The 27,974-nt window shown below is 48.9% G+C and overlaps 2 protein-coding genes across 5 annotated transcripts; both read right to left on the minus strand.

Annotated features, from left to right (window-relative positions):
- Positions 1–3,107: 3,107 nt before the first annotated feature.
- On the minus strand, positions 3,108–6,581 carry RHEBL1 (RHEB like 1). Of its 4 annotated transcripts, none has more exons than XM_032348076.1 (8): positions 6,300–6,581; positions 5,615–5,686; positions 5,196–5,263; positions 4,837–4,919; positions 4,684–4,740; positions 4,443–4,490; positions 3,766–3,880; positions 3,108–3,629 (listed from the first exon to the last, which is right to left on the minus strand). In XM_032348076.1, exons 1-8 carry the CDS (start codon positions 6,349–6,351, stop codon positions 3,540–3,542), a joined length of 585 nt encoding a protein of 194 aa, XP_032203967.1. In that variant the 5' UTR covers positions 6,352–6,581; the 3' UTR covers positions 3,108–3,539. The 4 variants fall into 4 exon arrangements, with proteins under 4 accessions (XP_032203967.1, XP_032203970.1, XP_032203968.1 ...); XM_032348079.1 differs by having other exon boundaries at positions 3,799–3,880; positions 6,300–6,579; XM_032348077.1 differs by having other exon boundaries at positions 5,615–5,765; positions 6,300–6,387.
- Positions 6,582–21,842: 15,261 nt separating this feature from the next.
- On the minus strand, positions 21,843–27,925 carry DHH (desert hedgehog signaling molecule). Its single transcript, XM_032348080.1, has 3 exons — positions 26,401–27,925; positions 23,454–23,715; positions 21,843–23,204 (listed from the first exon to the last, which is right to left on the minus strand). Exons 1-3 carry the CDS (start codon positions 26,701–26,703, stop codon positions 22,579–22,581), a joined length of 1,191 nt encoding a protein of 396 aa, XP_032203971.1. The 5' UTR covers positions 26,704–27,925; the 3' UTR covers positions 21,843–22,578.
- Positions 27,926–27,974: the final 49 nt, after the last annotated feature.

Here is a 27,974-nt window from a genome sequence, read left to right on the forward strand (position 1 = left end):
GCTGTTACTCTAGACAAGATCCCAAAACACTACTTGCAGGCATTCCCCCCCACCACCCATAAGTCTGGGTGAGATGGGATTGGAATGCCTTTTCTGCATTAGCTGTAACCACGGATGACCAGAAGGAGACAAATTAACTATGTGCTAGATACTTTATATATTCTTAGTTATTTCTCACCCTCATTATGAACTACGTGGAATTAAGTCTATGAAGATGAGATTGAGGCTAAATAGGTAAAATTTCCCAGTGAACCACGTCGGGTGACCTCCATGATTCAAACCAATGGCCATGTTTTTCCTAATATTGTATATATTTATATATCAGAAAAAAAATTTTTAAGGATGTGGAGAAAGAGGCAAATCATGTACAGGGCTGGTTTTGTGGGAAAGGGTTTACAGTGCTGTCCAGCAGTATTTTCTGCAATGATGGAAATGCAGTATAGCTACACTGTCTAATTTGGCTTAGCCACATGTAGCTGTTGAGCACTTTGAAATGTAGGTGGTGCAACTGAGGAACTTTTTGTTTAATTTTAATACTAACTTAAACTATGCAAATTGTAGTTTCCAAATTGGACAGTGCAGAAAACCTAAATCCCTACAGACCAGCCAGGTTCATAGGAGGGATCAGAACTAAGCATATCCTGTGCTAGCCACACAGTGGCATCATATAACCCGCTCTGATCATGCAGGTCTAGTTCAGCAAAAAAGTCCCAACAGTGACCCCGCACATGTCCCAGCTATACTGAATAAATTAACGGAGATAGAAGTAGGGAAATGGGAGCACCTGGCTGGCTCGGTTGGTAGAGCATGTGACCCTATCTCGGGGTTATAAGTTCAAGTCCTACATTGGGTGTAGAGATTACTTAAAAATAAAATCTTTAGAGATGCCTGGGTGGCTCAGGTGTTAAGTGTCTGTCTTCAGCTCAGGTCATGGTCCTGGGGTCTTGGGATGAAGCTCTGCATAGCATCTAGCTCCCTGCTCAGCGGGAAGCTTGCTTCTCCCTCTCCCACTCCCCCTTCTTGTGTTCCCTCTCTCACTGTGTCTCTCTCTGTCAAATAAATAAGTAAAATCTTTTTTAAAAATAACATAAAATCTTTAGGGGCACTGGGTGGCTCAGTCAATTGGGTGTCTGCCTTTGGCTCAAGTCGTGATCCCAGGGTTCTGGGATGGAGCCCTGCAGTGGGCTCCCTGCCCATTGGGGAGTCTGCTTCTCTCTCCCCCTGCCTCTCACCCTGCTTGTGCTCTGTCAAATAAATTCATTTTTTTTTAAAAAAACTTTTAAAAAATGAAAATCTTTTAAAAAAATGAAAATCTTTAAACAAACACTTTTTCTAAAAAGCTGGGAAATGGAAGGTCCCTCTCTATACCTGGAGGCAGGGAGGCTGACCTTCACCAAAAAGACCTCCAGTAGCACTATAGCCAGCGTTTCTTAAGGATTATTTATGTATGAGAGACTGTGGTAAGCATTTCATATATCACCTCAATCTACTTCTCACCTCAACCCTATGAAGGTGTAACTACACTTCATAAATGAGAAACTGAGGCTCAGCGAGGCTAGTAACTCTAAGTGACTCTCAGGGTCACACAGCTAAGTGGAAAAGCATTCCAACCTAGCCTTTAACTACTATTCATTACTTTCATCAGGGCTTTGAGATTGCTTGACACACTTTTAGAAAACGTCAAACATTTTTAAGTCTATCCAGAACCTCATAGAAATGGCAGCAGGACAATAGATAACCTATAATGAATATTCCAGGTCAGACATGCAAAAGGACTTAATTTTAACATAAGGAAAGAGTGTGGTGACAACCTTATAGAGAATCCTAAACTACTGAGATTGCTCTTTGGAGAATGCTTCTTCCGGCAGCCTTTATTTTTTTAGATTCTAGATTAGAGATGCAAAAGCAGCTGGCAGAACTTCTGAAAACTAGCATGATAATCACCCCAACTGTAAGCCCAACTAGCCTAGAGTTGGTCACTAGCAAGATCACAGCTGAGATTTTGGCCATTCTCCACAGCTAAGTGCATTGACAGAGTACCTCAGACTTCCCTCAGGTGGCAAGAGAAGTCTGTGTTCTCCCTGTGAAGGATGCCATTCCAATAACCCTAATAAGTCCTTGGAGGAGGTATTGGGCCAGTTAGGCCCTATATCTGGTGGGGATGGGGGGTAAGCAGAAAGGGTAGAGGCAGAGAGGACCAATTCTTGCTAGCTGAAATGTCCATCCTCCCACTGAGATGACAGGTCAATAAGAAAGAGTAGAAGTAGGGGCGACTGGGGGGCTCAGTTGAGCAGTCGGCTCTTGATTTTGGCTCAGGTCATAATCTCAGGGTCGTGAAATTGAGCCCCTGGAATCTCCTTGAGAGTCTCTCTCTCTCTCTCCCTCTGCCCCTCCTTCCCCAGGCTCAGGCACATGCACGCTGGCTTGTATACACACTCTCTCTCTCTAATAAATAATCTTAAAAAAAAAAAATAGAAGCAATATCTTTTGACAACTAAGAAGGTAGCATGATTCCAAAGGTGTGAAGCGTGTGAAAAGGTCACCCAAGGTATGAAAAGACCAAAGAACATTGATAGAATGAATGGCTCTGGGAATATGGGGAGCAGAAGGATGGATATACACCGGGAGCATTATTTCTTACTTTACTCAACTCTCTTAGAAAGCCAAAATCTTCACCAACACTTCAGTCCCTGCCTCTATGCTCCTTTTCTATTACATCACTAGGATGAGGGGCTTCCTTCCTCCCTAAACCTTAGCCTCTCTCTGAGGGCCAGCCAATCAATGTCAAGGCCCCAGGAGGGAAGCTAGGTCAGCATGTGGCAGCTGGCCACTAGAGGGTGGTGTTTCTGTAGTTAAGGGGATCTTGAGAGTCTGCAATCTTGGATGGGAGTGACTGCCAACTGGTACCTGTAGAGCAGAATTCAGCAGAAAAGAAAGGTGAAAAAAGCTAAGTAGTAAGTCTTAGGGTAATGGTCCTCCCGAATGAGTGAGGAGTAAGGAATAGGAATGAAGTAGGAGGAAAGCGTTAGCCCTGACTCCCCACCAGAAGTCACAGTCCCCACTCCTTGGAAAAGGAGATATTGGCCCTGAGCTCTCCCCACATACAGAGAAGCCAACGACAAAAAGATTTCTCAGTTTATTTGCATATATACATGGTAACCCTAGGGAGCCTGCTCCACTTTAGGAATCCCAAGCTCCCTTCACCCAGCCAACACCCAAAACCTGCACAGAAGAGTGGGTCCTAAATAAACAATGCTTAGGACTCACAGTGCAACCCCGCAGGTTGTAACAATTCATTTAGCAAAAACAGAGGACTAGAGGCCAGAGCCTATGAGACATCCTTGGCCCATTGTAAACATTGACAACCAGGCCACTGGAGCCTGTAAAAGTGTGCAAACATGAGGGTACCACACTGTGTGACCTCAGAGGACTGGGGACACAGCTGGCAACCATACCCGTGAAGTCCTAAGGGCCTACACCCATTGGAGCCTGGCAAGTGCCAGGGGCAGAATCAAGGCAGCAACCCAATGCCTGAGGGCTCACATGAGCTGGCAGCGGCGTTCTTGCCCATAGGAATTCTCCACCCGGGCAATCTCCTGGATGACTTTGGTAAAGATGCCTCGAGTCAGCTGCAAGGGACAGAGATTCACGGCAAAAAAAAAAAAAAAAATCAGTTCATTGCTAATACAACTCAGCTCTGAGGTGTATACCCCACTCCCCCACCATCCTCACCACCAAGCAGTGCCATAAGAAAAACACCGCTACCCTGATTTTGCCCATAATCTTCAGGCCAAACACCTGGTTCTCTCGAGCAGATGACTCCATAAACGTCGCACCCCAGGACTCTGCCAGCTTCTTCCCTTCAACTGCCTGGACCTCCCTAGAAGCAAATTTGGAACATGAAGATGGAAGATAGCAATGTCTCCAGGTTCTCTGCAAAATCATTATAGAATCTAGACTTCTTTTTTTTTTTTTTTAATTTATTTGCCAGAGAGAGGGAGAGAGCAAGCGAGTACACACAAGCAGGCAGAAAGGCAGGCAGAAGCAGAGAGAGAAACAGGCTCCCCGCTGAGCAAGGAGTCCGATTCGGGACTCGATCCCAGGACCCTTGGATCATGACCTGAGCCAAAGGCAGTGGCTTAACCCACTGAGCCACCCAGGCATCCCTAGAATCTAGACTTCTGACCCATCTGTCTTCTAAGGTCTGAGAGATGGGTTGGGGAAGGAGAAAAATAAAGGAGACCTCAGAAACCTAGGACTGAGACTGGAAATTTGAAATTATAGCTTTTGCAATAGAGGGGGTATCTCATCTTAAATTTCGAGTTAGAAATGAAAAGAGGTGAAATGATTTGTTCAAGTCCATGGCAGAGCCAGGACTACAGCCTGACTGATTGCTAGACCATCTCACTTTCCTTTGCCTTGAGCTATAGAGATCTCTGTACCTGTCTGGAGAGAGATCTGCCTTGTTCCCCACTAGCACCACCGGCAGCCTGTGAAGAAATAACAGTTACTACTGGATCCCCTCCCACTCCCCATGGAACCCAACTTCCTTCACATCATGGCTGGACAACTCCCCCAGAAGATCAGACAGGATCTGTCCTGGCCTCCTCCCTCACTTGGACTCTCCACTCTCTTCCGTCCCCTCACATCCATACTAGGTTTCAATCTCCCAGGGCCGCTTACCGAGTTTTGCCATGGCCTTCATGTAGCTTTTGGTACAGACTCTCAATGACTTGGAAGCTTTAAACATAAGAAATGGAGCTATAAACTTACTCGGGGACAGCCCAGAAGGACAGCCCTCTGGGAGAGCCCCCTCTCATAACCTTGGTCACTTACCTATGCAGAGAGGTGACAGAATACACAAGCACATAACCATGGACCCCAATGATGAATGAATAGGGCAGAATGCTGTACTCATCCTGACAAGAAACAGAAACATCAACACCTAGATACACAACACTCAGATGGCAAAGGTCGGTGGGTTGCATCCTGGGGACCCTCCCTGGGGCGCTCCCTACTCCAGTCATTTCTATTCAACAAGTATTTACAGAGTAGCTCCAATGTGGATTGAATACTACCAGCTGCTAAAACACTTTTCTTTTAATACCACTTTACAGATGAGCCACAGAGGCAAGCAGACCTCATCTCCCAAGATTGAACTGCCACATTTAGATTACCCTGCCCCAAACTGGTACCTGCCCTGCTGTGTCCACCAGGTGTAGGTGAAACTCATCTTTGCCAAGAGTCACTATCTTGCTGTAAGCTGAAAAGAAAAGAAAACTTGACTGTGAGGTGCCTTGTAGGGCTAGCAATGTGTGCCCCGATCCGTTCTTAACCCTAGAGGTGATAGAGAGATGGACAAGGTCCAGGGAGCTCTCCAGGCAGCTGGAGAGACAACGTTAAGGTTCTTATTGTCTGGTCTACACCATCCTGGATGCAGTATCCTGCAAAATCCACACTCTAGCTCAACTAAGAGAACAGGATTGCTAGAGAAGAGATTAGATTTAATGGCTAATTAAATCAGCCCCTTGGCACCAGGAAAATCCCAAATTACGGAATTGGATGGGGCAACAAAGACCTCCCTGCCCCACCCCTAGGGGAGAAATCTACTCACTGTTCTCCACTGTAGGATCATAGCCTTCCAGGAACTCGCCCTCCACAAACTGATGTGCCAAAGATGTCTTCCCTGTGGGAAGCAGTGGTAGTTGTATCCAAATCATCCGTCCACATTTACATCCTCTGTCCTTTCGGGCTGTGGCCCAGGACTAAAGAGGACCCCAAATTAGCACCCTAGCCTGTGGGTGCCATGCAATATTTTTCCTTAGCCTACCCTCACCCTCTTTTCGCCTTGGGTCTCTGCACCCTGGCCACCGGATGCATTCAGTAGCGCCGCAGGAAGCCTTTCCCGCTGCCTTTCCCCACCCACCCCTAGGAAGATCCGAGATTCCCCTAGGATCAGGTCTGCCCCGCACCCGGACACCTGAGACTTGCCATCCACACAGACCGCACCCCCGCCATCAAAGCCTGACCCCATCCCCACCCCTTCCAAGGTAACACTGGGGGCCACTCTGGTGTTCCTGCAACCAAGCCCACGTTAACCCTTACATGCTCCTACTTCCTGCAGCCCTCCACACACTACCACCACCCCAGGCTTTCCTCCTCCATCCTTTCAATCCTCGTCCTACAACCCCGTTCTAACGATGCCACCATTCCTCTCCGGGTCGTGTTCCCGCGACAGCGCGCCTCCTCTGGCCACAAAGCCGCGGTGCGTTCGTGCTCTCCCCAAGGCGGAGACTCACCTACAGAGCGGTACCCGAGGATGACCACCTTCCTGTAGCGAACTAGCGGCATGGCAGTAACCGGCCCCGAGGGGCTTGCCGAACCGCGGGCTGAAAGAGCCCTAAGAAGAGGAGATCTGAGTGTAAGACAGGCGCAGCAACCGGCACAGTAAAGTCGCTCACCCTGAAGCTGCCAGGGACAAGCTAGAGGGAAACCAAAACAAGCGCCGCGCCCGGAGCTGGCCACGTGATCACAACACAGCAAGACTAACGCGAGGGAGTCTGGCGATGAGGGATCTACAGTGCCGCGCCGCTCCGGGCTCCGCCTCCCAGGTCGCTTGCCATTGGTTCATTAGAAAGGATAAGGGCGGGGCCGCCAGCGGGAGGGAAGGGTGGGCCTCACGTGGAGCCGGAGAACCAGGAGCTGCGCCTGCGCAGACTAGAGCCGGTTCATTCATAAAGAAACAGAAAGGAACCCGGGGTCCTAGAGGTGTTTGCGCATTTTCAACCTAGCAGAAGTGGCCGCTAAGAATTGAAAAATGGAAAAATACCCGTTGTGGCTCGGTTGGAATTTCTTCTCAGAAGATTCTAGGCTTCCCTTTTGCAAGGTCTCTGAGGTGCTGGGATAGGGGGAAAAAAGGGCCCCAAATTCCAATAGACTACCTCTGCTTCCCCTAGACTTTGGCCCCAGATCTTTTATCGTCAATTTCCATAGTTTACCAGGATCTTCGGAAATGCGATTCTTATTCTTGAGAAAGTTGTTAGGATTTGTGGCCAGGTCGTCTAAAGTTTTATAGTCATCCTAATAATCAATGCATTCATTTATTCAACAAATATTTATTATGCATATACTATATGTTTCAGGCATTGTTCTAGCTTTGGGGATAGAGCGAAGAACATGACAGACGGCTCTCTGCTCACAATGCTTTAAGCCTAGTCTGAAGAAACAAACATATAATTAAGGAAATATTAGATAGTATTAAGTGCTATAAAAGGTAGTATAAGGGGCACCTGGGTGACTCAGTGAGTTAAAGCCTCTGCTTTCAGCTCAGGTCATGGCCCCAGGGTGCTGGGATGGAGCCCCACATCGGGCTCTCTGCTCAGCAGGGAGCCTGCTTCCCTCTCTATGCCTGCCTCTCTGCCTGCTTGTGATCTCTGTCAAATAAATAAAATCTTTAAAAAAAAAAAAAAGGTCGTATAATAAAAAATGGCCACATTAGATTAGTAATAAATCCTCTCAAGGAATCCCTATTTAAACTGAGGTCCGAAAGACAATAAGGAGCCAGCGAGAACAAAATTCTGACAGAAGAAACCATTAGCGCTATGGGTGCTACAATGAAAATAAATTTGTTAAATTCCAGGAGAATGGGAGGGATAGAGAGTGTGTGCATCAACCTAAAGCAGGTGAAATCTAAGAGGATGGCAGGGTCCCGGCCATGTAAAGAAGTTTAGGTACCCAGAAAGCAGATGATGATCTGGATATCTGAATTGTGTTTCGAAAATATTTCCCTGCGGGTGCCTGGGTGGCTCAGTGGGTTAAGCCGCTGCCTTCGGCTCAGGTCACGATCTCAGGGTCCTGGGATCGAGTCCCACATCGGGTTCTCTGCTCAGCAGGGAGCCTGCTTCCCTCTCTCTCTCTCTGCCTGCCTCTCTGCCTCTCTGTCTACTTGTGATCTCTCTCTGTGAAATAAATAAATAAAATCTTTAAAAAAAAATATATTTCCCTGGTTGAGGGATGCCTGGGTGGCTCAGCCGGTTAAGCTGCTGCCTTCCGCTCGGGTCACGATCCCAGAGTCCTGGGATCCAGTCCCGCATCAGGCTCCTTGCTTAGCGGGGAGCCTGCTTCTGCCTCTGCCTGCCATTCTGCCTGCTTGTGAGCTCGCTCTCGCTCTCTCTCTCTCTAACAAATAAATAAATAAAATCTTTTTTTAAAAAAAAGAAAAAAGATTTCCCTGGTTAAAAATAAATAAATGAATCTTTCTAATTGTGAAGAAATGAGGCGAACAGGAGCAAGAGGGGAAGAAGATTAGTTGGGAGACTTACTTGTAGTCCAGGTGAAAGGCGAAGCAGGCTTGACTAGCGTGGTAGAGATGAATTAAGTGGAGAATTCTGGTTGCATTTTGAGGCTGAGGTCAATCTGACTTGCTAAAGGATTGGATATAGGAGGTGAGGGAGGGAAAAAGAAGAAAGAAAACAGCTAGGTTTATGGAGCTCTGCTTGGTGCCAGGTGCATTTTATTGTTATCTCACTTAATATTCACAACAGCCCTAAAGTTGGTAATTGGTGTTATATATCCATTCATTAACAAATATTTATCAAACAGTCATCATATCCCATGCACCTTTCTAGATGCTGGGAATAGAACAGCAAGCAACACAGACAGGGTCATTTGCTCATAAGGATCAAGTATTATTTTGGGACAAGACCAACAATCTACAAATAAATAATAAATAAGCTGCGGTAGAAAAATAATAACTGCAGTGGGAGGAAAAACAAGGTGTTAACAGGCTAAGGAGTAATGGGGTGTAGTATTCCTCTTATTTTATATGATATCCTAGAAATCCTGAGGAGGTGACATTTGTACCTGAGGCTTGAATGATGGGTAGCTATTTTCACCCTTATCTTACAGATGTGGAAACTGAGATTTGGCCATATCGATAGCACACAGAAGGTAGTTCTTCTGGAAGGGCCTGATGAAGTGGGTATGCAGTAGTTAGATTGTACTGGAGGGGAGTGCCTGGGTGGCTCAGTGGGTTAAAGCTTCTGCCTTCAGCTCAGGTCATGATCCGAGGGTCCTGGGATAGAGCCCCGAGTTAGGCTCTCTGCTCAGCAGGGAACCTGCTTCCCTTCCTCTCTCTCTGCCTGCCTCTCTGCCTACTTGTGATCTCTGTCTGCCAAATAAATAAAGTCTTTAAAAAGTAATAAAAAAAAGATTATACTGGAGGACACACTTTGTATAACTGTGGAACTGTCTAATACTTTAGGAAATCCAGATCTACAAGAATTGTTTCAAAGAGCCACTTACTCTGGCCTCAGAAAGGAACCTAAATAGTTTCTTGACTGGGTAAAGGAAGTTCCTTGCAGACCAGCAATTTTATGTTGAATTATTTGGCCTAAGTGGAGGTTGGTGGAGATTCCAGATTGGGTCTTTTTTTTTTTTTTTAAGATTTTATTTATTTATTTGACAGAGAGAGATCACAAGTAGATGGAAAGGCAGGCAGAGAGAGAGAGAGAGGGAAGCAGGCTCCCTGCTGAGCAGAGAGCCCGATGCGGGACTCGATCCCAGGACCCTGAGATCATGACCTGAGCCGAAGGCAGCGGCTTAACCCACTGAGCCACCCAGGCGCCCCCCAGATTGGGTCTTAAAGGCACTGCAGGGTAGAACAAAGAACTAGATTCAGTGAAACTCAGTAAAAATTTGTTCACCTCCTATTTTGTACCAGATAGTCTCACCATGTGTCATACAGCATGGATATAAAGATAAGTGAGATGCCTTTTATGCTGTTTGTCTTTCCAGATTAACTCTCTATTCTTGGGGCACCTGGGTGGCTCAGTTGTTAAGCGTCTGCCTGAGGCTCAGGTCATGATCCCAGAGTCCTGGGATCGGACCTTCCAATGGGCTCCCTGCTTGGTGGGAAGCCTGCTTCTCTCTCCCCCTTGCTGTGTTCCCTCTCTGGCTGTTTCTCTCTGTCAAATAAATAAATAAAATCTTATTAAAAAAGAGTCTCTATTCTTTTTCACCCAGATTTGTTTCCAGGAGACACACCTGGCCCCCTGGATCTCAGCAGAATTCAGCCTAAGGGAAGCCCTCACAGAAGGTCAGATGGAGTGGGGAGAGTATCTGTGACCCCACTGAAGGTCCTAGAACCTCTCAAGTCACTCCCTCTACACACACCCCCCCAACGCATACACTTCTCTCGTGCTGTTTCTAGTTGCTCCCTCCCCTTCAGGCCTGCTTTGGTAACAGCTTCTCTGATACTCACCCCAATAATACTACTGTACCCCTGTGGTTTCCCTATACCTTTGTAAATAATCTCTTTATTAAATCATTCTCAAATTCTCTTGTTTTCAATCAGGAGGAAAACAAAAGGCCTAAGACAAAGGGTTTTCTCCTCTTGTGTCTTCTTCTTTTTATACAAGAGGAGAAGATCTCACAGCAGATTTTCACCTCCATCTCCTTAAACCAAGCTATTGAATGGCTATCTCTAGCTGCAAGGGAGCCTGGAAATTTTAGCATTTTCTTTTCTACCCTTTATAGTAAAGGAAGGCAAAAGAGAGGTGATTAAGAATAAATGTTCAGTGAGCCAAATCTATAAGACCTGCACACCTCAGGAACAAGATATTTGTTTATTAAATATCAATCCCCTTAAAGATTAATGCATAAATGGTTACTTTGTAGATATCACAGATCACCAATACAGGATCAACTCAAGAAAGTAAACCACTTTTTTTTTTTTTTTTGGTCAGAGAGAGAGAGAGAGAAAGCGCGCATATGCACACAAGTAGAGGAAAGAGGCAGGCAGAGGGAGAAGCAGGCTCCCCACCAAGCCTGACGTGGGACTCGATCCCAGAACTCTGGGGTCATGACCTAAGTCAGAGACAGATGCTCGACTGACTGAGCCAGGCATCCCGAAGGTAAACTATCCTAATGGCAGGAAAATGGGCTTGGAATAAAATTTCTAGTGACAGCATCATATACCTTGCTATGTCTCAAACAACTGAAATAAAATAAAGATTAAATACTCCCAGAAAATTGTTTTAAGTATCTCTATGAAAAGTGAAAACATTTTTACTCTGTTTGTATCAAAAGTATGGGTTTTGGGGCAGCTGGGTGGCTCAATTGGTTAAGTGATCAACTCTTGGTTTCACCTCAGGTCGTGATCTTGGGGTCCTGGGATCGAGCCCTGTGTCAGGCTCTTCGCTTAGTGGGGAGTGTGCTGGAGATTCTCTCTCCCTTGCTATCTCCTTCTACCCCTCCCCCTTCTTGTGCTCTCACTCTCTAAAATAAATAAATAACTTTATTAAATATATGGGTTCCAGGGATACCTGGCTGGCTCAGTCTGTAGAGCATGCAACTTGGGGTATCAAGAACATGAGTTTGAGCCCCACGCTGGGCATAGAGATTACTTAAAAACAACAATGATGACAAAAACTTGGTGGTTAAAAAAAACAATGTATTATTTCTCCCGACTCTGTGGGTTGAATTGGAAACTCTTCTGTTATGTCTCTTGGACTCACTTCTGTGATTACCAGAGGCCACAGACCCATTACTTCAAATACAGCTACTTACAGCTCTCTCTCTGGGTTCTTGTAACCCTTCTTCCCTGGTCCCTTCAGGTTTAGGGGTTACCACTTATTTTGTTCCTCAATGATCCCAGACTCAACGTTTCACCACTCTGGAAGATATTCTTTAACCCTACCCACAACTTTATGAACAGTGTGAACAGCTCTTTTGTTTTATTTTTCTCAGTTCCCGCATTTGAGTGTGCAGTCTGTTTTCCCCAAGACTCTGAATGATGTACCTCTGAATGTTATGGAGGGAAAATGATCAAGTAAAAGACTAGAGGCAAAATTACATTAAGTCTCACATCGCAGTATGAGTAGCGAAAAGTATAGAGAAAGAAACCATTCTCAAGAAAAAGAGAGAAAATAAGGAAGAGAAGAGGGAGGAAAGGAAAGAAGGAAGAAAAGGAAGGAGGAAGAGAAGAAAGGAAGGGAGGGAGGGAGAGAGGGAAAGGAACACAGAAGGAAGGGGCTTGATTCTGTCTGGAAAGATCAGAGATTTCACCTGGTACTTGACAATTAAGCCAGACCTTAGAGCTTGAGAAAGCCCTAGAGAAAAAAACAAAAAGTTAAGGGAATACTGTGTCTGGAAATACAGAGTGGACCCTGCAGATCTTTGTGTATGGGCTATGTAGAAATTAACCCTGGAAATTAGATTTTGGGATCAAATCAGGGAGGCCTTTGAATGCCAGGTTTAAAAATTTGATTTGGGAGAGTGCCTGGGTGGCCCAGTTGGTTAAGCATCTGACTCTTGATTTTAGCTCAGGTCATGATCTCAGGGTTGTGGGATGGAGCCTCACATGTGACTCCATGCTGGGCATGGCATGGAGTCTGCTTAAGATTCTCTCTCTCCCTCTGCCCGTCCCTCACCCACCTGCACACACTTTCTCTCTCTCCAAGAAAAAAAAAATTTGATTTGGGGTGCCTGCCTGGCTCAGTGGGTACAGCGTACAGCTCCTGATCTGAGAGGTCATGAGCTTAAGCCCCACGTTGTGGGTAAAGTTAACTAAAAAGAATTTGATCTTTGGGGCGCCTGGGTAGGTCAGTGGGTTAAGCCTCTGCCTTCGGCTCAAGTCATGATCTCAGGGTCCTGGGATAGAGCCCCGCATCAGGCTCTCTGTTCAGCAGGGAGCCTGCTTCCCTCTCTCTCTCTCCCTCTTGTGATTCTGTCTTTTGTCAAATAAGTAAATAAAATCTTTTAAAAAAAGAATTTTATCTTTATTTTGTATTTTTAAAATATTTTATTTATTTACCTGACAAAGAGAGAGACACCGAAAGAGGTAATACAAGCAGGAGGAGTAAGAGAGGGAGAAGCAGGCTTCCTGCTGAGCAGAGAGCCTGATGTGGGGCTTGATCCCAGGACCCCGGGATCAGGACCCAAGCTGAAAACAGATGCTTAAAGACTGAGCCACCCAGGCACCCCAGAATTTGACCTTTATTCAGTATCCAGCATTCTTGAAATATACCACTAGTGGTATGTAAGATGATTCATGTAACATACACACTTTAAAATTTTGTTTTGTTATGTAATTTTTTAGAAGATTTTATTCATTTACTTGACAGAGATCACAAGTAGGCGGAGAGGCAGGCAGAGAGAGAGAGAGAGGAGGAAGCAGGCTCCCAGCAGAGCAGAGAGCCCGATGCAGGGCTCAATCCCAGGACCCCGGGATCACAACCTGAGCCGAAGGCAGAGGCTTTAACCCACTGAGCCACCCAGGCACCCCTGTTATGTAATTTTTAATGTGTGGTGGGAAAAACAATAGTCATAACGTCAAAATTATGATTTCCCAAATATTCTTGCACAGAAGCTAAAGCTGATAGTAAGAAAAGCCAACAGAATTTGAGAAGAGTAGTAAACATTTATAGGGGTGGACAGACACTATGGACATCATCATGAATACAGTACAAGGCTTCAGTAGCACTGCAGTGAGCGATGGGATCTTTGCCATTACATTCGTGGGCTAATGGGGAGAGGCAGTACCACAAGGAAAGCTGGGCTTTATGATGTAGAGGATGTAGGACCAAGAGAGGTTGGGGCTGGAGGTGGAAGTTCTATTAGGAGGCCAATACTCAGAAAGGAGATGATGGCCTGGACCAGGTAACAACCAAAACAATAGTGGGGAAAAAAAAAAAAAAACAATAGTGAACACTCATAGAGAAGGCACTCCAGATAGAAGCTGTGAAATTAAAGATCTGATTAAAGCAGACGAAAAGAAGGAAGATGGCAATTCCATAAACAGGATCAGAAGACATGGGAAGAACAGGAATGTTTTAGCAGGGGTAAGGAGAGAGAGTACTGAGTTAATGCATTTATTTTTGACATATATTTGATATTTGGGGCTCCTCCAGATATTCACATGCTGATGGGCCAATGAAGGATGTGTGTCTCTAGCACTCCACAGAAAAATAACCAGGATATACATGCAGGCCTCTTCCTTGCATGTTCCCTAGGTCTGGTTCTCCTCTCACTCCTGCACCTACACTCGACTTCTGCTAGTATGGAGATGATAAATACCAGTCGCTTTCAGGAAAATGGGAAGTACTTAGGTCCTCTCAGGGGAACTTGCTCAATCCAGGGACCATAAATAGCAATATGCAAAATAATTGAATCATTACCTATTAGAGCTGGAGGATCTTGGTGATGACCTGGTATCACAATTTTCTCCACACTATAGGCTGAGAAGCAACAGCCTGGAGAAATAAAGTAGTTCACAGCAGCAGAACATAGTGGAAAGAACATGGATCTTGCAGTCAACCAGACCTGGTGTCAAATCTTAACTTATTCCCTATGAGATCTTAAGCGATTTACTTCACTACTCTGAGCCTCAGTTTCTCACGATAGCAGATGTCTGCCATTCTTTCTGGCTGCTGGCAGAAAGATAGAGGTCCCGGAGGCCCATGGCAGTGGTGTCAGCAACACCCTCCAGCATCCGTGGCAGAGTCAGCATTGGGCTGTAAGCTACAGTGTCCAGTGTTCAGTGGCAGTTGCCACAGTGCCCCCACCGGCTGGGTTCAGTGATTTGAGGCATTTTTTCTGGCTGCCTAGCCTCAAAAACGCAGGTCTCCAGTGGTCCCTGTGACCTGCTTAAATCCTTCTGGAATCGAATACTTATTTTTGCACAACGGTTGTGAGAAGTAGATGTGATCCTGTATGTGATATGTATTTCTTAACAGAGTATTACGAAGTATTCTATTAAGAAAGAGTTGGCACTCCCTGAATTAACGCCATCATAATAACTGTCATTATTAGTCAAAAAGTGAATTCACAGTTCGGCTAGAGAGGTATGCCCAGAGGAAGGCAGATGGGCGGGCTCCCTCCCCGACACCACCGAGAAAGATGATACTGGGAAGAATACTCAGCCAATTTGCAAACTGGACTTGCTCAGGACACCTCCAAATATTTGTATGCCAGGGAAGCCTTGCAGTAATTCCCAAGTTCCTGATCTGGGTCCTCCCATACCAGTGTATCCATCGCATTCTCTATCCACTGCCCAGAATGCCTGTGTCCTCTATCTAGGGTACTCTCTTTTATTTCTTTTTTTTTTTAAGATTTTATTTATTTATTTGACACAGAGAGAGACAGATCACAAGTAGGCAGAGAGAGAGGGAGAAGCAGGCTCTCTGCCGAGCAGAGAGCCCGATGTAGGACTCGATCCCAGGACCCTGAGATCATGACCCGAGCCGAAGGCAGAGGCTTAACCCACTGAGCCACCCAGGCGCCCTGGGTACTCTCTTTTCTAGTGAGGTACCAGATTGCTGCCTGATGAATAGAAAATTAGGACTCTCTCAGTGGGGTATTTCAGAAAGTCGTCTGGAGGCCTGAAGAACCATTCCTGCCCCACCAATGACTATGTTGGGTACCTCTCTCAACAAGATCATTCTGGGCACATAGTAACTATTCTTATTGACTGAGTTACTCATGTTGCCACACTCCATTTTGGATTAATAGAGTGATATTAGCTGATCAATTATTCTTTCTCATCTATTTCATTTTATTTTTTTAAGATTTATTTATTTATTTTGAGAGAGAGAGTGAGCGGGGGAAGGGAGGGACAGAAGGAGAGGACCTTAAGCAGATTCCATGCTGAGCATGGAGTCAGACTAGAGGCTCGATCTCATGACTCTGAGATCATGACCTGAGCCGAAATCAAGAGTCAGACACTCAACTGACTGAGCCACCCAGGTGCCCCCTTCTCTTTCATTTTACATACACTAATATCACGCAGTCTTTTTCTCCTCCACCTTACTCTTTGCTCCCTACTTCATCCTATGAACTACCAATTCCTACCAATTCCGCAAATATAAATATTGCCTACAACTGTCCCTTCTCTCCATCTCCACTGCCATCTCTTTATCTCCCAGCATCATCTCTCATCTGCACCACTGCACTACCCTTTCTCCTTTTGCTTTCCTCCCTGGGCTCACTAACTCCCTTCTAGTCTGTTCTCCACTCAGGAACTAGAAAAATCTTTCTAAAATCCAAACTTGATCAGGCCATTCCACAAAGCTAAAAACCTAATTAAATTAATTTAATCTATTCAAATGACTGTCTGTTTCTCTAGAAAAATATTTTTTAAATATTTAGCATAGTAAAATGTCTATTAGTACTTGCAGAGGCCTAATAAATATTTGTTGACGGAGGGAGTCAAATGTCTGAGCCTGGGAGGAAATGCCTTGTTCTTTTGTGTGTTAATTCACCTTGTTCAAATCTCAGGGCACCTCCTTCTTTCCAACTACTTGGAAGTACCTCATTGTGGCCTCTGGCATCTCTTACATAGTGATTTCCTCAAGGTCACACAGCTGGTGCAAAAGCACCAAGTAGAATATACAGCCCTATTGTTCGCAACTGTAGAATCACAGTTAAGGGAGAAGCAAGTGCGGCTGAAAAGTGACAACCACCTGTATGAGGTCTGATCCTCCTGCAACACTCCCACCAAGTTTCTAGGTCTTGCTATAGAGTTTTTCCAAGATAAAGGACATCTACCTCCTCATCCCACCAAAGCAGCCCCTTCTTCTTTAGACAATTCTAACGGTTATTGAAAAGCAGACAAGTCAAAGAATAATCCATCCTAGCCCACTTATCAGAGAATAGAGAGAATGAGGGAAAGAAGGTTGGGTGTGACAGAGACCCACATCCTCCTTCCTGGGCTGGTCCGAAGGTGCTTTGGGTCAGCTTCCTCTAAGAGGAAGGTGGATGACTTTGGCTCTAGCTTAGTTCACAGGCAGACTTGTGACATTTAGCCTCAAAACCTCCAAGATATACTATAGACTAGCCAGGGACTAGAACAGGGAAGGGATGTGTGTGGAGGAAATGGGATTAATCCCAGCTCAAATGTTGGGTGGAATCCCAGCTGCTGCAGCTGCTGAGGGCTTAACCAGCTGTTTCCTGGGCAGCTGCAATGTCCAGCCCAGGCCTGGCTCTTGGGGTGGCAGCTCTGCCTCAGCTTAGGGCCATCAGCTCCAAACTAAGCCAGACTCTGCCAAGAGAATGGCTGGAAAGCAAAAGAGAAGAGCAGAATAAGAGTTCCCAGTTCCAAGAGCTTCTTCTGTTTGGACACCACGTGGTGTGAAGTCAAATAACTATGTTCTTAGGTGATGTGGTCCCCAGGAGAGAAGCTGAGAAGACAATTTGGGTTTAGGTTTCGGAGAGAAGCAAAGCCAGGGCTGGAGGTATCGCCTTCAAATCTGTCCCCATCTTATCCTGCCCTGCTCCAACATCCCTACGCTGTCCCCCACCGTCTGCTCCCATAACACACCATGTGGGGATGGAAGCATTTTCTACTTGCAATCAGAACTTGCAACGCTCACACGCACAGAAGAGGACCAACTGACTTAGGGATTAAAGATGACCCCAAAAGGCCATCCAATTGCCAGTTTCTTTTTTAAAATGCAAGTTTGGTTCCCACTCCCACTCCCAACTCTTTCAAATCCTACAGTTGCTTTTCACCTTCAGGACAAAACTGAAAATCTTTCAAGTATATCACGCCTTCCTTTCACTAAACTGAGCTTACTGATGCTCCTATACTCTTGAATTGATGTTCAATTTACTCTTGCTCCCCAACTCCAGGCCTTTGAAGATGCTGTTCCCTCTGCTTGAACAACTCTTACCCATCTTTCAGGTCTCAGCTTCAACATCACTCTTCACCTTTCACCACACTCAACAACCGTCTGACCACTGTTTCCTGCCAGGTGAACTGTGAGAGCCATGCCTGCCTTACCGTCCTCTCCCCAAGGTAGGAACTCAGTAAGATCTGCCTGAAGATATCCCCCCATCTAATGGGAGATGTTCATGTGCATACAACAACCAATTCACATACAAAGACAGTAACAGGTAGGAGAGGAGAGTCTGAATGTGCTAACTGCCCACACAATCCCACAGGGAAATACCCTAACCAGCCATAGCCTTCTTCCCATAGACAGCTGCTCCAGTCTTCCAGCCAGAGAAGGCTTCCTCTAATAGTAGAGACCACACAGGTACCGTCAGGGATAAAGGCTCTAGGTCGGAAATGCTCACTTTTCAGAGTTCATTATATTCACTAAATAAAGACCCCATCTTGGCACTGGATTTTTTTTTTTTTTTACTTCACACAGCTCTGGAAGATTGGATTAGTCCACTACAGCTGTCATAACACAATACCATCAACTGGGTGGCTTAGACATCAAACATTTATTTTCTCACTATTTTGGAGGCTGGAAAAGTTCAAGATCAACGTTCTGGCCAATTTGGTTTCTGGTGAGAACTCTCTTCCTGGCCTGCCCATAGCTGCTTTCTCACAACGTGTTTGCATGGCCTTGCCTTGGTGCATGCAAAGAGAGAAAGCACCTTTCTGATGTCTCTTCTTAGGAAGACACCAGTCCTATCAGATCACGGCCCTACTCTTGGGACTTCATTCGACCTTAGTTACTTCCCAAAACAGTCACACAGGGGCCTCACCTCCCAAAACAGTCACACAGGGGCACCTGAGTGGCTCAGTGGGTTAAGCCTCTGCTTCAGCTCGGGTCATGGTCTCAGGGTCCTGGGATCAAGCCCCACATCAGGCTCCCTGCTCAGCGGGGAGCCTGCTTCCCTCCTTCTCTCTCTGCCTACTTGTGATCTCTGCAAATAAAATCTTTTTTTTTTTTAAAGATTTTATTTATTTATTTGACAGAGAGAGAACACAAGTAGGCAGAGAGGCAGGCAGAGAGAGAGGAGGAAGCAGGCTCCCCGCTGAGCAGAGAGCCCGATGCGGGACTCGATCCCAGGACCCTGAGATCATGACCTGAGCCGAAGGCAGCGGCTTAACCCACTGAGCCACCCAGGCGCCCTAAATAAAATCTTAAAAAAAAAAGTCACACAGGCATTAGGGTTTGCCCATGTGAATTTGGAGGGGGAAGCATCTATTTAATCCATAACAAAGTATGGTCTCCCCTCTCCTCTAATCTGCAGGATTTCCTTTATTGGCTAGATAACTTTAGTTAAGGAAGGCAGTGATCCAGGCAGGAGAAAGAAGAGCCAATGAAAATGAGAAATAGCTGTCAAAAAGCTGGGACTAACTAGTGACTCAGTGAAGGGAAGGAGAATCCAAAACTTTTTATTTATTTATTTTAGAGCAAGTGAGAGGCAGAGGGAGAGGGAGAGAATCTTCAGCAAACTCCCCGCTGAGCTCAGAGCCCGACACGGGGCCCAATCCTGCAACCCTGAGATCATGACCTGAGCCCTAAAACCAAGATTCAGACATTTAACCGACTGAGCCACCCAGATGCACTGAGTCAAAAACTTCTTAAGGCCCTTTCAGATGTGGTCTTTTCCATCAAGGCAGTCTTATTTCTTGTTATTCCTGCTCCAGGTCTCCCACTTACTAGCTGCGGTCACTTGAGCCAGTGACTTAAACCTGTCTTTGCCTCGGTGTCCTCTTCTGTAATACAGTCCCACAGGGTTATCGTAAGGAGGAAATGAGAATGCATGGGAAGAGCTAGCACAGGGTCTGACATGTAGTAAATTCTCAAGAAATATGAGCTACATATAGTTACACTCCCAGATCTCCCACTCTAGCCAGCTTGGTAGATTCCAGATTCCAAGTGCCTGTTCATGTCGTTACTTCTGCCTGGAATGCCCTCTCTGGTCTCCTCCACCTACATGCCTCCACATCCTAGCCAGGCCCTACTTTCTCCACAAGGCTTTCTCTGTACTAATATGACATTTTCCACCCATTCAGTTCACCCTGATTAAGTAACAGTGTTGTTTTGGTAGTTAAACATCTTATACCTTTCCTCCCAGAGAGAGCTCTTTCTTAATATTTTGTGTGTTTTTCATGCCTAATGCAGCGCTACACTGTAGATGTCCAGTAAATCCGGCTTGAAGAGAGGCTGGCAGGGGGGGAGTCTGGATTTGGGGGGGTTAAAAAGGTCAACTGAACCTTGAAGCGGTGGTTCTCAAGTCTGGTTTCCCAGGACACAGAGAGGTCTTGCTGAGATAATCACAAAATACTCTGTAAATTCTCAAAACAAGATCACTTTAAATTATTCTTTAGTTCTAAAGCAAGCCCAACTCTTTCACACAGCACCTTCTGAAGGAGTGTTATGAAATCAAACAATTATGGGGGCAACACCCCCCCCAAATATTTGGGAACCATGGATAAATTCTGCTTCTAGTGGAGTGGTGAGGAGAGAAGCACACAAGCAGCGGAAAACAGCAAAGGCAGTGAGAAATGGGAGCAGAGTGTAGAAAACCTTGACCGAGTGCCTTGGCCACACTGGGCACAGACACTGATCTTGTCAACAGTCCTTCTGGGGAGGCGTCGGTATCTGCAGGTCTTCCTGACTTTCAGGCCATGCTCTGGGAAAGATCCACAGCTTGGACTGTGAGATCAGAAGAGGGGTGGGAGGTGGCAACAGGTACCTGGTAGGGACAGAAGGAAGTGGTGGATGGGAGGACACTAAAGTTAAGGTAAACTTACTCTGCTTCCTGTTGCTTTTATCAAGCACTTCCTGGAAGCCTAAGTATGGTTTTATCTCTAGACATTGAACTCCAGGGTCACAAGGTGAGGGAGATGCACAGAATCTGGCTACAAGTATACCTCCAGTTTCTGGGAGCCATAAAGCTAAACCAGGTAGGAAGGATGCAAAAATGCCAGGCTCCGACGGGTTTTCACAAGGAGAGGCGTGTGGGCTCCTTACCAGCTCTTAACACCTGTGGCTCAGCCCGGGCAGCTTACCAAGCCCCACCCACCATCTCAGGCCTCCTGAGACAAGGCTCCTCCGCGCAGGTGCAGTCCACTCATCCCTGCAGTCTGTAGTTCTCTCTTCTTTGGTCTGGAAAAGAACTAATCTTGACGGCCACCAGAGGGCGGTGTATAGCAGGGACCCTATGGACTGAAACCGCACAGCTGCTACGGGCCAGGGCTGGCTCCTTGGTTTCACCACCAAACTTCTCTCCCCCTGAACCCAGACATTCCGCTTCTACTGAAGTCCAACTTCCTCTGAGCTTCCATTCTTTTTTTTTTTTTTCCTAAGATTTTATTTATTTATTTGACAGAAAGAGAGAGAGAGATCACAAGTAGGCAGAGAGGCAGGCAGAGAGAGAGGGGGAAGCAGGCTCCCGGACGAGCAGAGAGCCCAATGCGTTACTTGATCCCAGGACCCTGAGATCATGACATGAGAGGAAGGCAGAGTCTTAACCCACCCAGGCACCTCCCTCCGAGCTTCCATTCTAGCTCAGGAGCACCTGACTGTCTGAGTTCCTGCCTGTCTGCTGCATTGGAACCTGAAGGTTCTCAGAATACCCAGCCCAGGGAAGCAGAGCCAGGAGAAGAGGAGAGGAAAGAAGAGGGGTGGGGTGTGGGGTGTAGGAAGCCAGCAGAAACAACTAGGACAAGCGATCAAGAAGAGGGTTCCAGTTGAAATGCCTATATGCTCCTTGCTTGGAGAGCCTCCCTATCTTCCCCTAAACACACACACCAGGGCCTGAAGCTGTTCTCTGCCCCCAGGCCTTCAGGAGAGATAGGTTCCAGCCCTCTAATCCCATTCTTTCTCTTGACCAAGAGTGTGTGGGGACTATCAGTTATAAATTAACTGGGGATTCCCACGGATCACCAGTTGGTCCAGTGACATCCCAGAATAAAACATCACCCCCATTCAGACCCTGGCACCTGATTCAGGGCCTTCAGGGAGGGACCAAGACTGCAGGCGACCAATCATGGGCCAGAATTCTCTGAGTATCAGTAATGCAATAGCCTGTGACCTCGCTGGAGGACATGTGCAGACCCTCTTGCTCCTTCAACAACCCTGGCCCCTCCAACATTCGGTGCAGACCCTCTTGCTCCTTCAACAACCCTGGCCCCTCCAACATTCGGTATGCAAGATTGCGGACAGAATGCTGGTCCTCTCTGGGTAGGAGAAGGAACCAGCAGCCTAGAAAAGCACACGACTCTCTGCTCTCTTTGCTGATCAATAGGGACGCCCCCTCCGATGGGAGGAAGCAGGCAGGAAGACCTGCTGGGCAAGGAGGGAGGAGTCGGAAGTAAGGTATTGACTCAGAGTTGGTCCCCTTCTCCCCTCCTCTCGAGGTGAATCCCCCTCTGAACAGAGATATTTTCCAATAAGCTCCTGCAAGCCTTCCCTTTATTAGGCCACTTGTAGGAAAATGTCAGACATCAGATTGGCTGGCTGTGTCAAACAGTGTTAACGCCGTGCCCTGGACCCTCACCTTGCCAGGCGGGGCAAGCAGATCATTATATTACAATTTATAAATAGAAAATAAAATAAAATAATTGGTTGGGGCTGAGGCACTCGGGAAGAGGTGAAATAGTCCTCTTCAAGGAGTATCCACCATCGACCCCAACTACCTAGGGCCAGGGATCTCCTCTCCGCTCCGGTGGAGGTTGCCCCTAAACCAAGCAGTCCGGTCTCGCGTCCATTTTTCTCCCTATCCCCTCCTCCCTGCCTTCCCGAGTCAGCATCCTCTGCTGCCCACACCCCCAGATCTCAGGCCACACGGCCGGTTTCCTCAGGCGCCTCGAGGTTTCTACGCCAGACGCATTCAGCCCAGTAGCTCCTCCGCCAAGCGATAGAGGAACCGAGAGTACCAGTGCATGCCCGTGGGCTGGACTGCCCCGCCCGGAAGCAGCGCCCCTAGCGCGTGCAGCAGGCGCAAAGGAGCGAAGGCGCGGTGTGCCCACTGGTGACTCTCCAGAACCGCATAGCACGAGGCCAGGACGTCGTTGACCAGCAGCGTCCCGTGTGCTGTGAGTGGCGCGAACACGCCCACGGCTTCCTCGCGCGCTACGCGGGCCACGCGCGCCGGCCGGAGCGCGTCCCCGCCGGGCGCCAGCACCGAGTCCCCCGCGCGCAGCCGGCGCGCGAACACCGGCGCAAAGTCGCCCGGCGCGGGAGCGGGCCCTCGAGCAGCGAACACCAGGTGCCAGGGCGTGAGCAACAGCTTGCGCGGGGGCCGCTCGGTCTCCACAGCCACGAAGGAGGCCCGGCGCTGCAAGTCCCGGTCCAGGAAGAGCAGAACGGGCGTGGGCACCACCCGGCCTGCCGCGTCTGCCGCCAACACCCAGTCACCGCGGTGCAGTTCTCGAAGCCCCTTCCGCTCGCCGCTCCGCAGGCGCACAGTGGCATTTCCCGGAAAGCAGCCGCCTGCCCTGACGGCCAGGGAGTTATCTGCAAGGAACAAGCACAGCGATGATTGAATCAAGACCGGAGGTTCCGGGATGTTGGTACGGATTCTCAAAGATGTGGGTCAAGCCCAGAGCAGACCTCGCCAGTCCTGGGACATGTAATGTCTCACGGATCTGGCCCCAACATGGGCAGAGATAAAAGGATGGTTTACAACACTAACGGCCAGTTGGTCTCCCCTAGGGTCGCAGAGCTACGCAGCCTCAGTTTCCCGGAAAGAGCCCCCTACTGTACCGGCTTTGACCGACACGTGGACGTGGTTGCGGGACTCGTAGTAGACCCAGTCGAAGCCGGCTTCCACTGCCAGGCGCGCCAGCAACCCATACTTATTGCGGTCGCGGTCAGACGTGGTGATGTCCAAGGCACGACCTTCGTAGTGGAGAGAGTCCTGAGCATGGTGGCCGTCCTCGTCCCAGCCCTCGGTCACCCGCAGGCGCACTCCGGGCCACATATTCATCACGGCAATGGCCAGCGCGTTCACCCGCTCCTTACAGCGCTGGCGGGGAATCAAAGAGTCAGTCTCCTCACTACCACGACCACCGCAGGGGCAAAAGGGACCTGAAAGGGAGGGTCGATTCTTCTTTGTTTTCCTGGCCCCACACCACTTCCTCCCAGCTTTTCAGTGTCCCGGAGAAGTGAGAACCCGAAGAGGTGGCGTCGTCAATACCCACTCCCGTTTCAGAGCACTGTGGGAGAACTGTGGGGTCACCTCAGAGATTGAGAGGGGTCCTGTACCTAACTCTTTCCCTACTTTGGACCCCTGCCCCTCACTCGTTATGGGATCTCGGCTCAACCTGGGAGAGGGCAGGAGCTGAAAGGGCGGGTGGAAGCTCGGTCAGGGAGGGTTGAGCTGCCTGGCTCCCCGAGAGGAGCCCCTGTTTGGGCCTGGCCCCCGCCCCAAGCCCCGGCTGCCCTCCCTCCGCCCTGATTCATCTTTTGTTTCGTTGCCTTCCCTGGCACCGGGCATCGCTTCCTTCCTTCCTTCCTCCTCCTCCTTTCGGCCCCTAGCATTAACCCCTTCGTGGTGCGAGTACCCCCCACAGAGGTGCCCAAAGCGTAGCCGTGCGGGATCAAGGCTACTGGAAAAAGGGTTTGGATGGCGGGGGCTGCGCGAAGTACAATGGCCATTCTCCGGGATGACTTAACCGAGCGAGAATCCCGGGCCGAGGCCGGGGACTCGCCGGGAGAAGCGGACTCAGCAGCTCCATCCACAAAGGCGCTTTTCAGCCGCCCCGGCTCCGGGAGAGGAAAGGGCAGAAAGCCGCGCCCCCCATGCCTGCTCCCGCCCGCCGGGGCCCCCTCCCCCAGTGCGACCAGCCCTCCCAATTCCAGCTCAGGCTCTGCCAGCCCTGAGCCCCCGTCTCTCCATCTCTGTTCCAGATGCAGCCCAGAAAGGCGTGGGAGTAGCACCTGAGATTAATGGGAGCTGCCCTAGCGTGGACCTGGGAGGCCCCCTGCAGGGTGGGAGTGGAGAGGAGGAAAAGCAGCGGGCTGGAAGCCTGCACCCGGGGGAGTGAGATCGCGGTTATCTGGGCTGCTCTAGTCTGGGAGCCGGAGACCTTGGCGCGCACCATACCACGGACGCCGCGGGAGGAGGCGCAGAGAGGACAGTTTCCTTTTCTTCTCCCCGCTCCGACCTCTCACCTCAAAGACTTGGTTTTCTCCTAAGTGCCAGAGGGGCATTTCCCTCCTTCCCTTCTTCCCGCGTTTTCTACACCTCCGCAGGGTTGGAGAGCAGGGGAGGGGAAGACAGGAAAAGTGGTAACTCCATCCAACTTTTTGTCGTTTTGTCCCCTAAGGAGGCCCTGAGGCCTTGACCTGCGGGGGCAGCAGCCCAGTGCAGAGCCAACTCAATGGAGGCCTTTTGCAGCCAGGGTGTGGGAGATAAGCAGGACGGAGGGGTTCCCAGGCCTTGTCAGAGCCCCTCCAAGGCCTGTCCCTTGTTCTGGCCCCTCTGCTGCAGGTGGCAGCCAGGGAAAAGGGCCACAATATTCCACGGCCAAGGAGGGAAGGAGTGTCCCCTTCCCAATCTCTGAGTAGTAGTAGAAGGAATTCTTTCTCCCCTGGACAGGTTTTCCTAACAAAGTAACCTGGAAAACTATGGCAATTAATCAGAGGAAATCCGTCCCCCTCCCTCTCCCCCCACTTCTCCACTCCATACACAATTAGGTGGTGTAATGGAAAGAGTATAGACTTAGAATCAGGAGTCCTGAATTCTAGTCCCAGCCATGCCACTAATTAGTTTTAAGACTTTGATTAAATTGCTTTTCCTCTTGGGGCCCAGCTCTCAGCCGCAAAATTAAAGCGAGGAGGTGGAAGAATGTGATTTCCAAGTTTCCTTCCAGGTCTGACTTTGAGATCACTGGCCAGAGATGGTCCTTCACTCCCAAGGCATTGCTCACCTCATCCTAGGTCAGCTGGGTTCTAGTTGCTGTAGATGCTCAATACATGCTAGTTGAATTTAATTCCAAGGAAAACCTCTGAGCTAAGCTGAACTTGAGGGATGTGGGAACACTTTGATTCTCAGGTGGGCCCATCTGTTTTTCCCACTGAGAACTACTTTTCACCCAAAACAGTCATTTAGACTCTAGAATAGTCTTGCCTTGCTTCTAGGACTCCCCCAACCCCCATGCTGAAGACAATTCCTGCCCAGCCCCTTCTCAGGTACATGGCCTGGTGACCTAACCCTTGGCCATCTCTTTCCCAGCCTCCTTCAATCTCTTTAGCCCAAAGATCTTTTCCACAATCAGGTCAGGAGCCAGGCTAAGGGTAGAGCTTTCTGTCTGCTGCCTCGCCAGCTCCTGGCCCCCAGCTCACCCCAGCCCTTCCTGCCTGGCTCAGTAGCTGACCCCCCGGTCCACGCCTCAGCCATTTCCCGTCTCGCCTGCCGCCATCCTCTTTTCCCCGCCCTCGCTGTCTCTCCCAGCTTCACTCTCACTAGTCCCTCCTCCCCTCCCCATTCCAGCTTCTCCCCGTTGGAATCGCTCCTATCACTGAGCCCAGTAAGCACTGGTTTAGGGTCTTTTTTTTTTTTTTTTTTTGGTTGGGGGGGGGAAGGTGGAAAGGTAGGGAGAGGAGATCTTTGGGATTAAGGTGTCTATAGATGAAGCCCAGCTTACCCTCCCAGGCTGCCACAGGAGTTGGCAATGCCCTGGCGCAGGTGGGGAGAGGTCCTCCTTACCTCGGTCATCAGGCGGTCTGCACCACTATTCTCCTCATCCTTGAAGATGATGTCGGGGTTGTAGTTGGGCACCAGATCCCGGAAGCGCTCAGAGCCCCTTGCCACTCTCCCCTCGGCAGGCCCACTGGCGCCCAGGGTCCGCTCGGGCACGCTGGGCACAAATTGCTTGTAGAGCAACGGCACGAGCTGCTTGCGCACGTAGCGGCGCCTGCCAACCGGCCCCCGGCCGGGCCCGCAGCTCTGAGCGGGCAGCGCCAAAAGTGCCAAGCAGCACAGGGGCACCAGCCTGGCCGGCAGCGCCATGGATGCAGAGGACTCGGGCCAAAGGGAACGTTCTTGTCCTCACCAGCTCGCCCGTCAGTTGGGCATTTCCCTAGGCACCAGAGAGCGCAGCAGGCAGAGCTGCCCCCAGAGTGCCCTAGAGCTCTTGTGGCTCTGCGCACCTGGCTGCCGCTAGCTCAGCCTGCATGCTCCCGGGGGGTCTGGAACCTGCTACTGACGGGCCATCATAGCAGGGAAGGGGGGTCGTGGGTGAGTGCCAGCCCAGCCTGGCTCTGCTGCCCGGCTCCTGCGCTGCCAGAACCCGGCTCCGCCTTAAGTGGCCCCTGGCCCCGCCCCCCGCCCTTCTCCCAGGACCGTCCCACCCCCTCCCACCGGGGCGGGGGCTCTAGCCGGTGACCGCTGGTCCATTTCGCAACTGAAGCGTGTTCCATCCTGGAAACCAGGCAGGCACCTGTCTAAGAAATACTAGTAGCTTTTCAATCCTTAGCTGCCTGGATAAGCATCCTTCTACTTCCAAGCCTAAGCCTGGCATCAAACCACCCTCTTCTGATACTTGAATTGGATCTTTACTCTCCCAAAGCCTATCCTGGCAGGCCATTGTCCTCTGCTCTCCTCCAGGAAGTATGGGTTCGTTTCCACCCAAGGCTAGCCAATCCCTTTGGGCATACAACCAGAAACTTTCTTCTCTGTGGTCCTCCCAAAGCCTCCCCCACTTTCATCTCTCCTTGGCAGTAGTAACCAGAACTGGAAGGGGTGGGTACCAGTGGACCATTTTCTCTAGTAACTTTGCAGCCTTCTGCTGAGAGCTTCCCCCAGAATCAGGGACAGCTCTCTGTAGTTATAATTTGGTTCTGGACTTCAAACGTCTGCCCCCTGTCTTGTCCTTGCCAGACATCCAATGGCTACTTCTTTTCAAATGTATAAACTGTCAACTGGAAGATTCTGGAGGGCAGTGGGTACTTAAGGTCATAGTCTTAACAGGCTAAGGGGCTCTTCCCTTCACGTTCGATTTAGGCACCTCTCTAGCTTTCACCCTCTGGACCTCCTGGGGCTCTGCTTCCAACCACTCAGGTCTCATCTCAGAGGCCTGGAGCCTGCAATACTTCACCCACCAATTCACTATTGTTCAGAGGCTTCTGCCTTTGGCTTGCATCACAGTCCCAGGTCCTGGAACGGAGCCCCACATCGGGCTCCCTGCTCAGTGGGAGGCCTGCTTCTCCCTCTCCCACTCCCCCTGCTTATGTTCCCTCTCTTGCGGTCTCTCTCTCTGTGTCAAATCAATCAATCTATCT

Source organism: Mustela erminea, chromosome 6 (genome assembly GCF_009829155.1).
Source record: "Mustela erminea isolate mMusErm1 chromosome 6, mMusErm1.Pri, whole genome shotgun sequence".
NCBI classification, from domain to species: Eukaryota; Metazoa; Chordata; class Mammalia; order Carnivora; family Mustelidae; genus Mustela; species Mustela erminea.

Coding starts and splice junctions, on each gene's coding strand:
- RHEBL1 (XM_032348076.1), bottom strand. CDS start 6,351: ATGCCGCTAGTTCGCTACAGGAAGGTGGTCATCCTCGGGTACCGCTCT. Junction 5,264..5,614: donor TGATCCTACAGTGGAGAACA/GTGAGTAGATTT, acceptor TTTTCTTTTCAG/CTTACAGCAAGATAGTGACT. Junction 4,920..5,195: donor TGGTGGACACAGCAGGGCAG/GTACCAGTTTGG, acceptor GTTTCTTGTCAG/GATGAGTACAGCATTCTGCC.
- DHH (XM_032348080.1), bottom strand. CDS start 26,703: ATGGCGCTGCCGGCCAGGCTGGTGCCCCTGTGCTGCTTGGCACTTTTG. Junction 23,716..26,400: donor CAGACCGCCTGATGACCGAG/GTAAGGAGGACC, acceptor ATTCCCCGCCAG/CGCTGTAAGGAGCGGGTGAA. Junction 23,205..23,453: donor CCACGTGTCGGTCAAAGCCG/GTACAGTAGGGG, acceptor TGTTCCTTGCAG/ATAACTCCCTGGCCGTCAGG.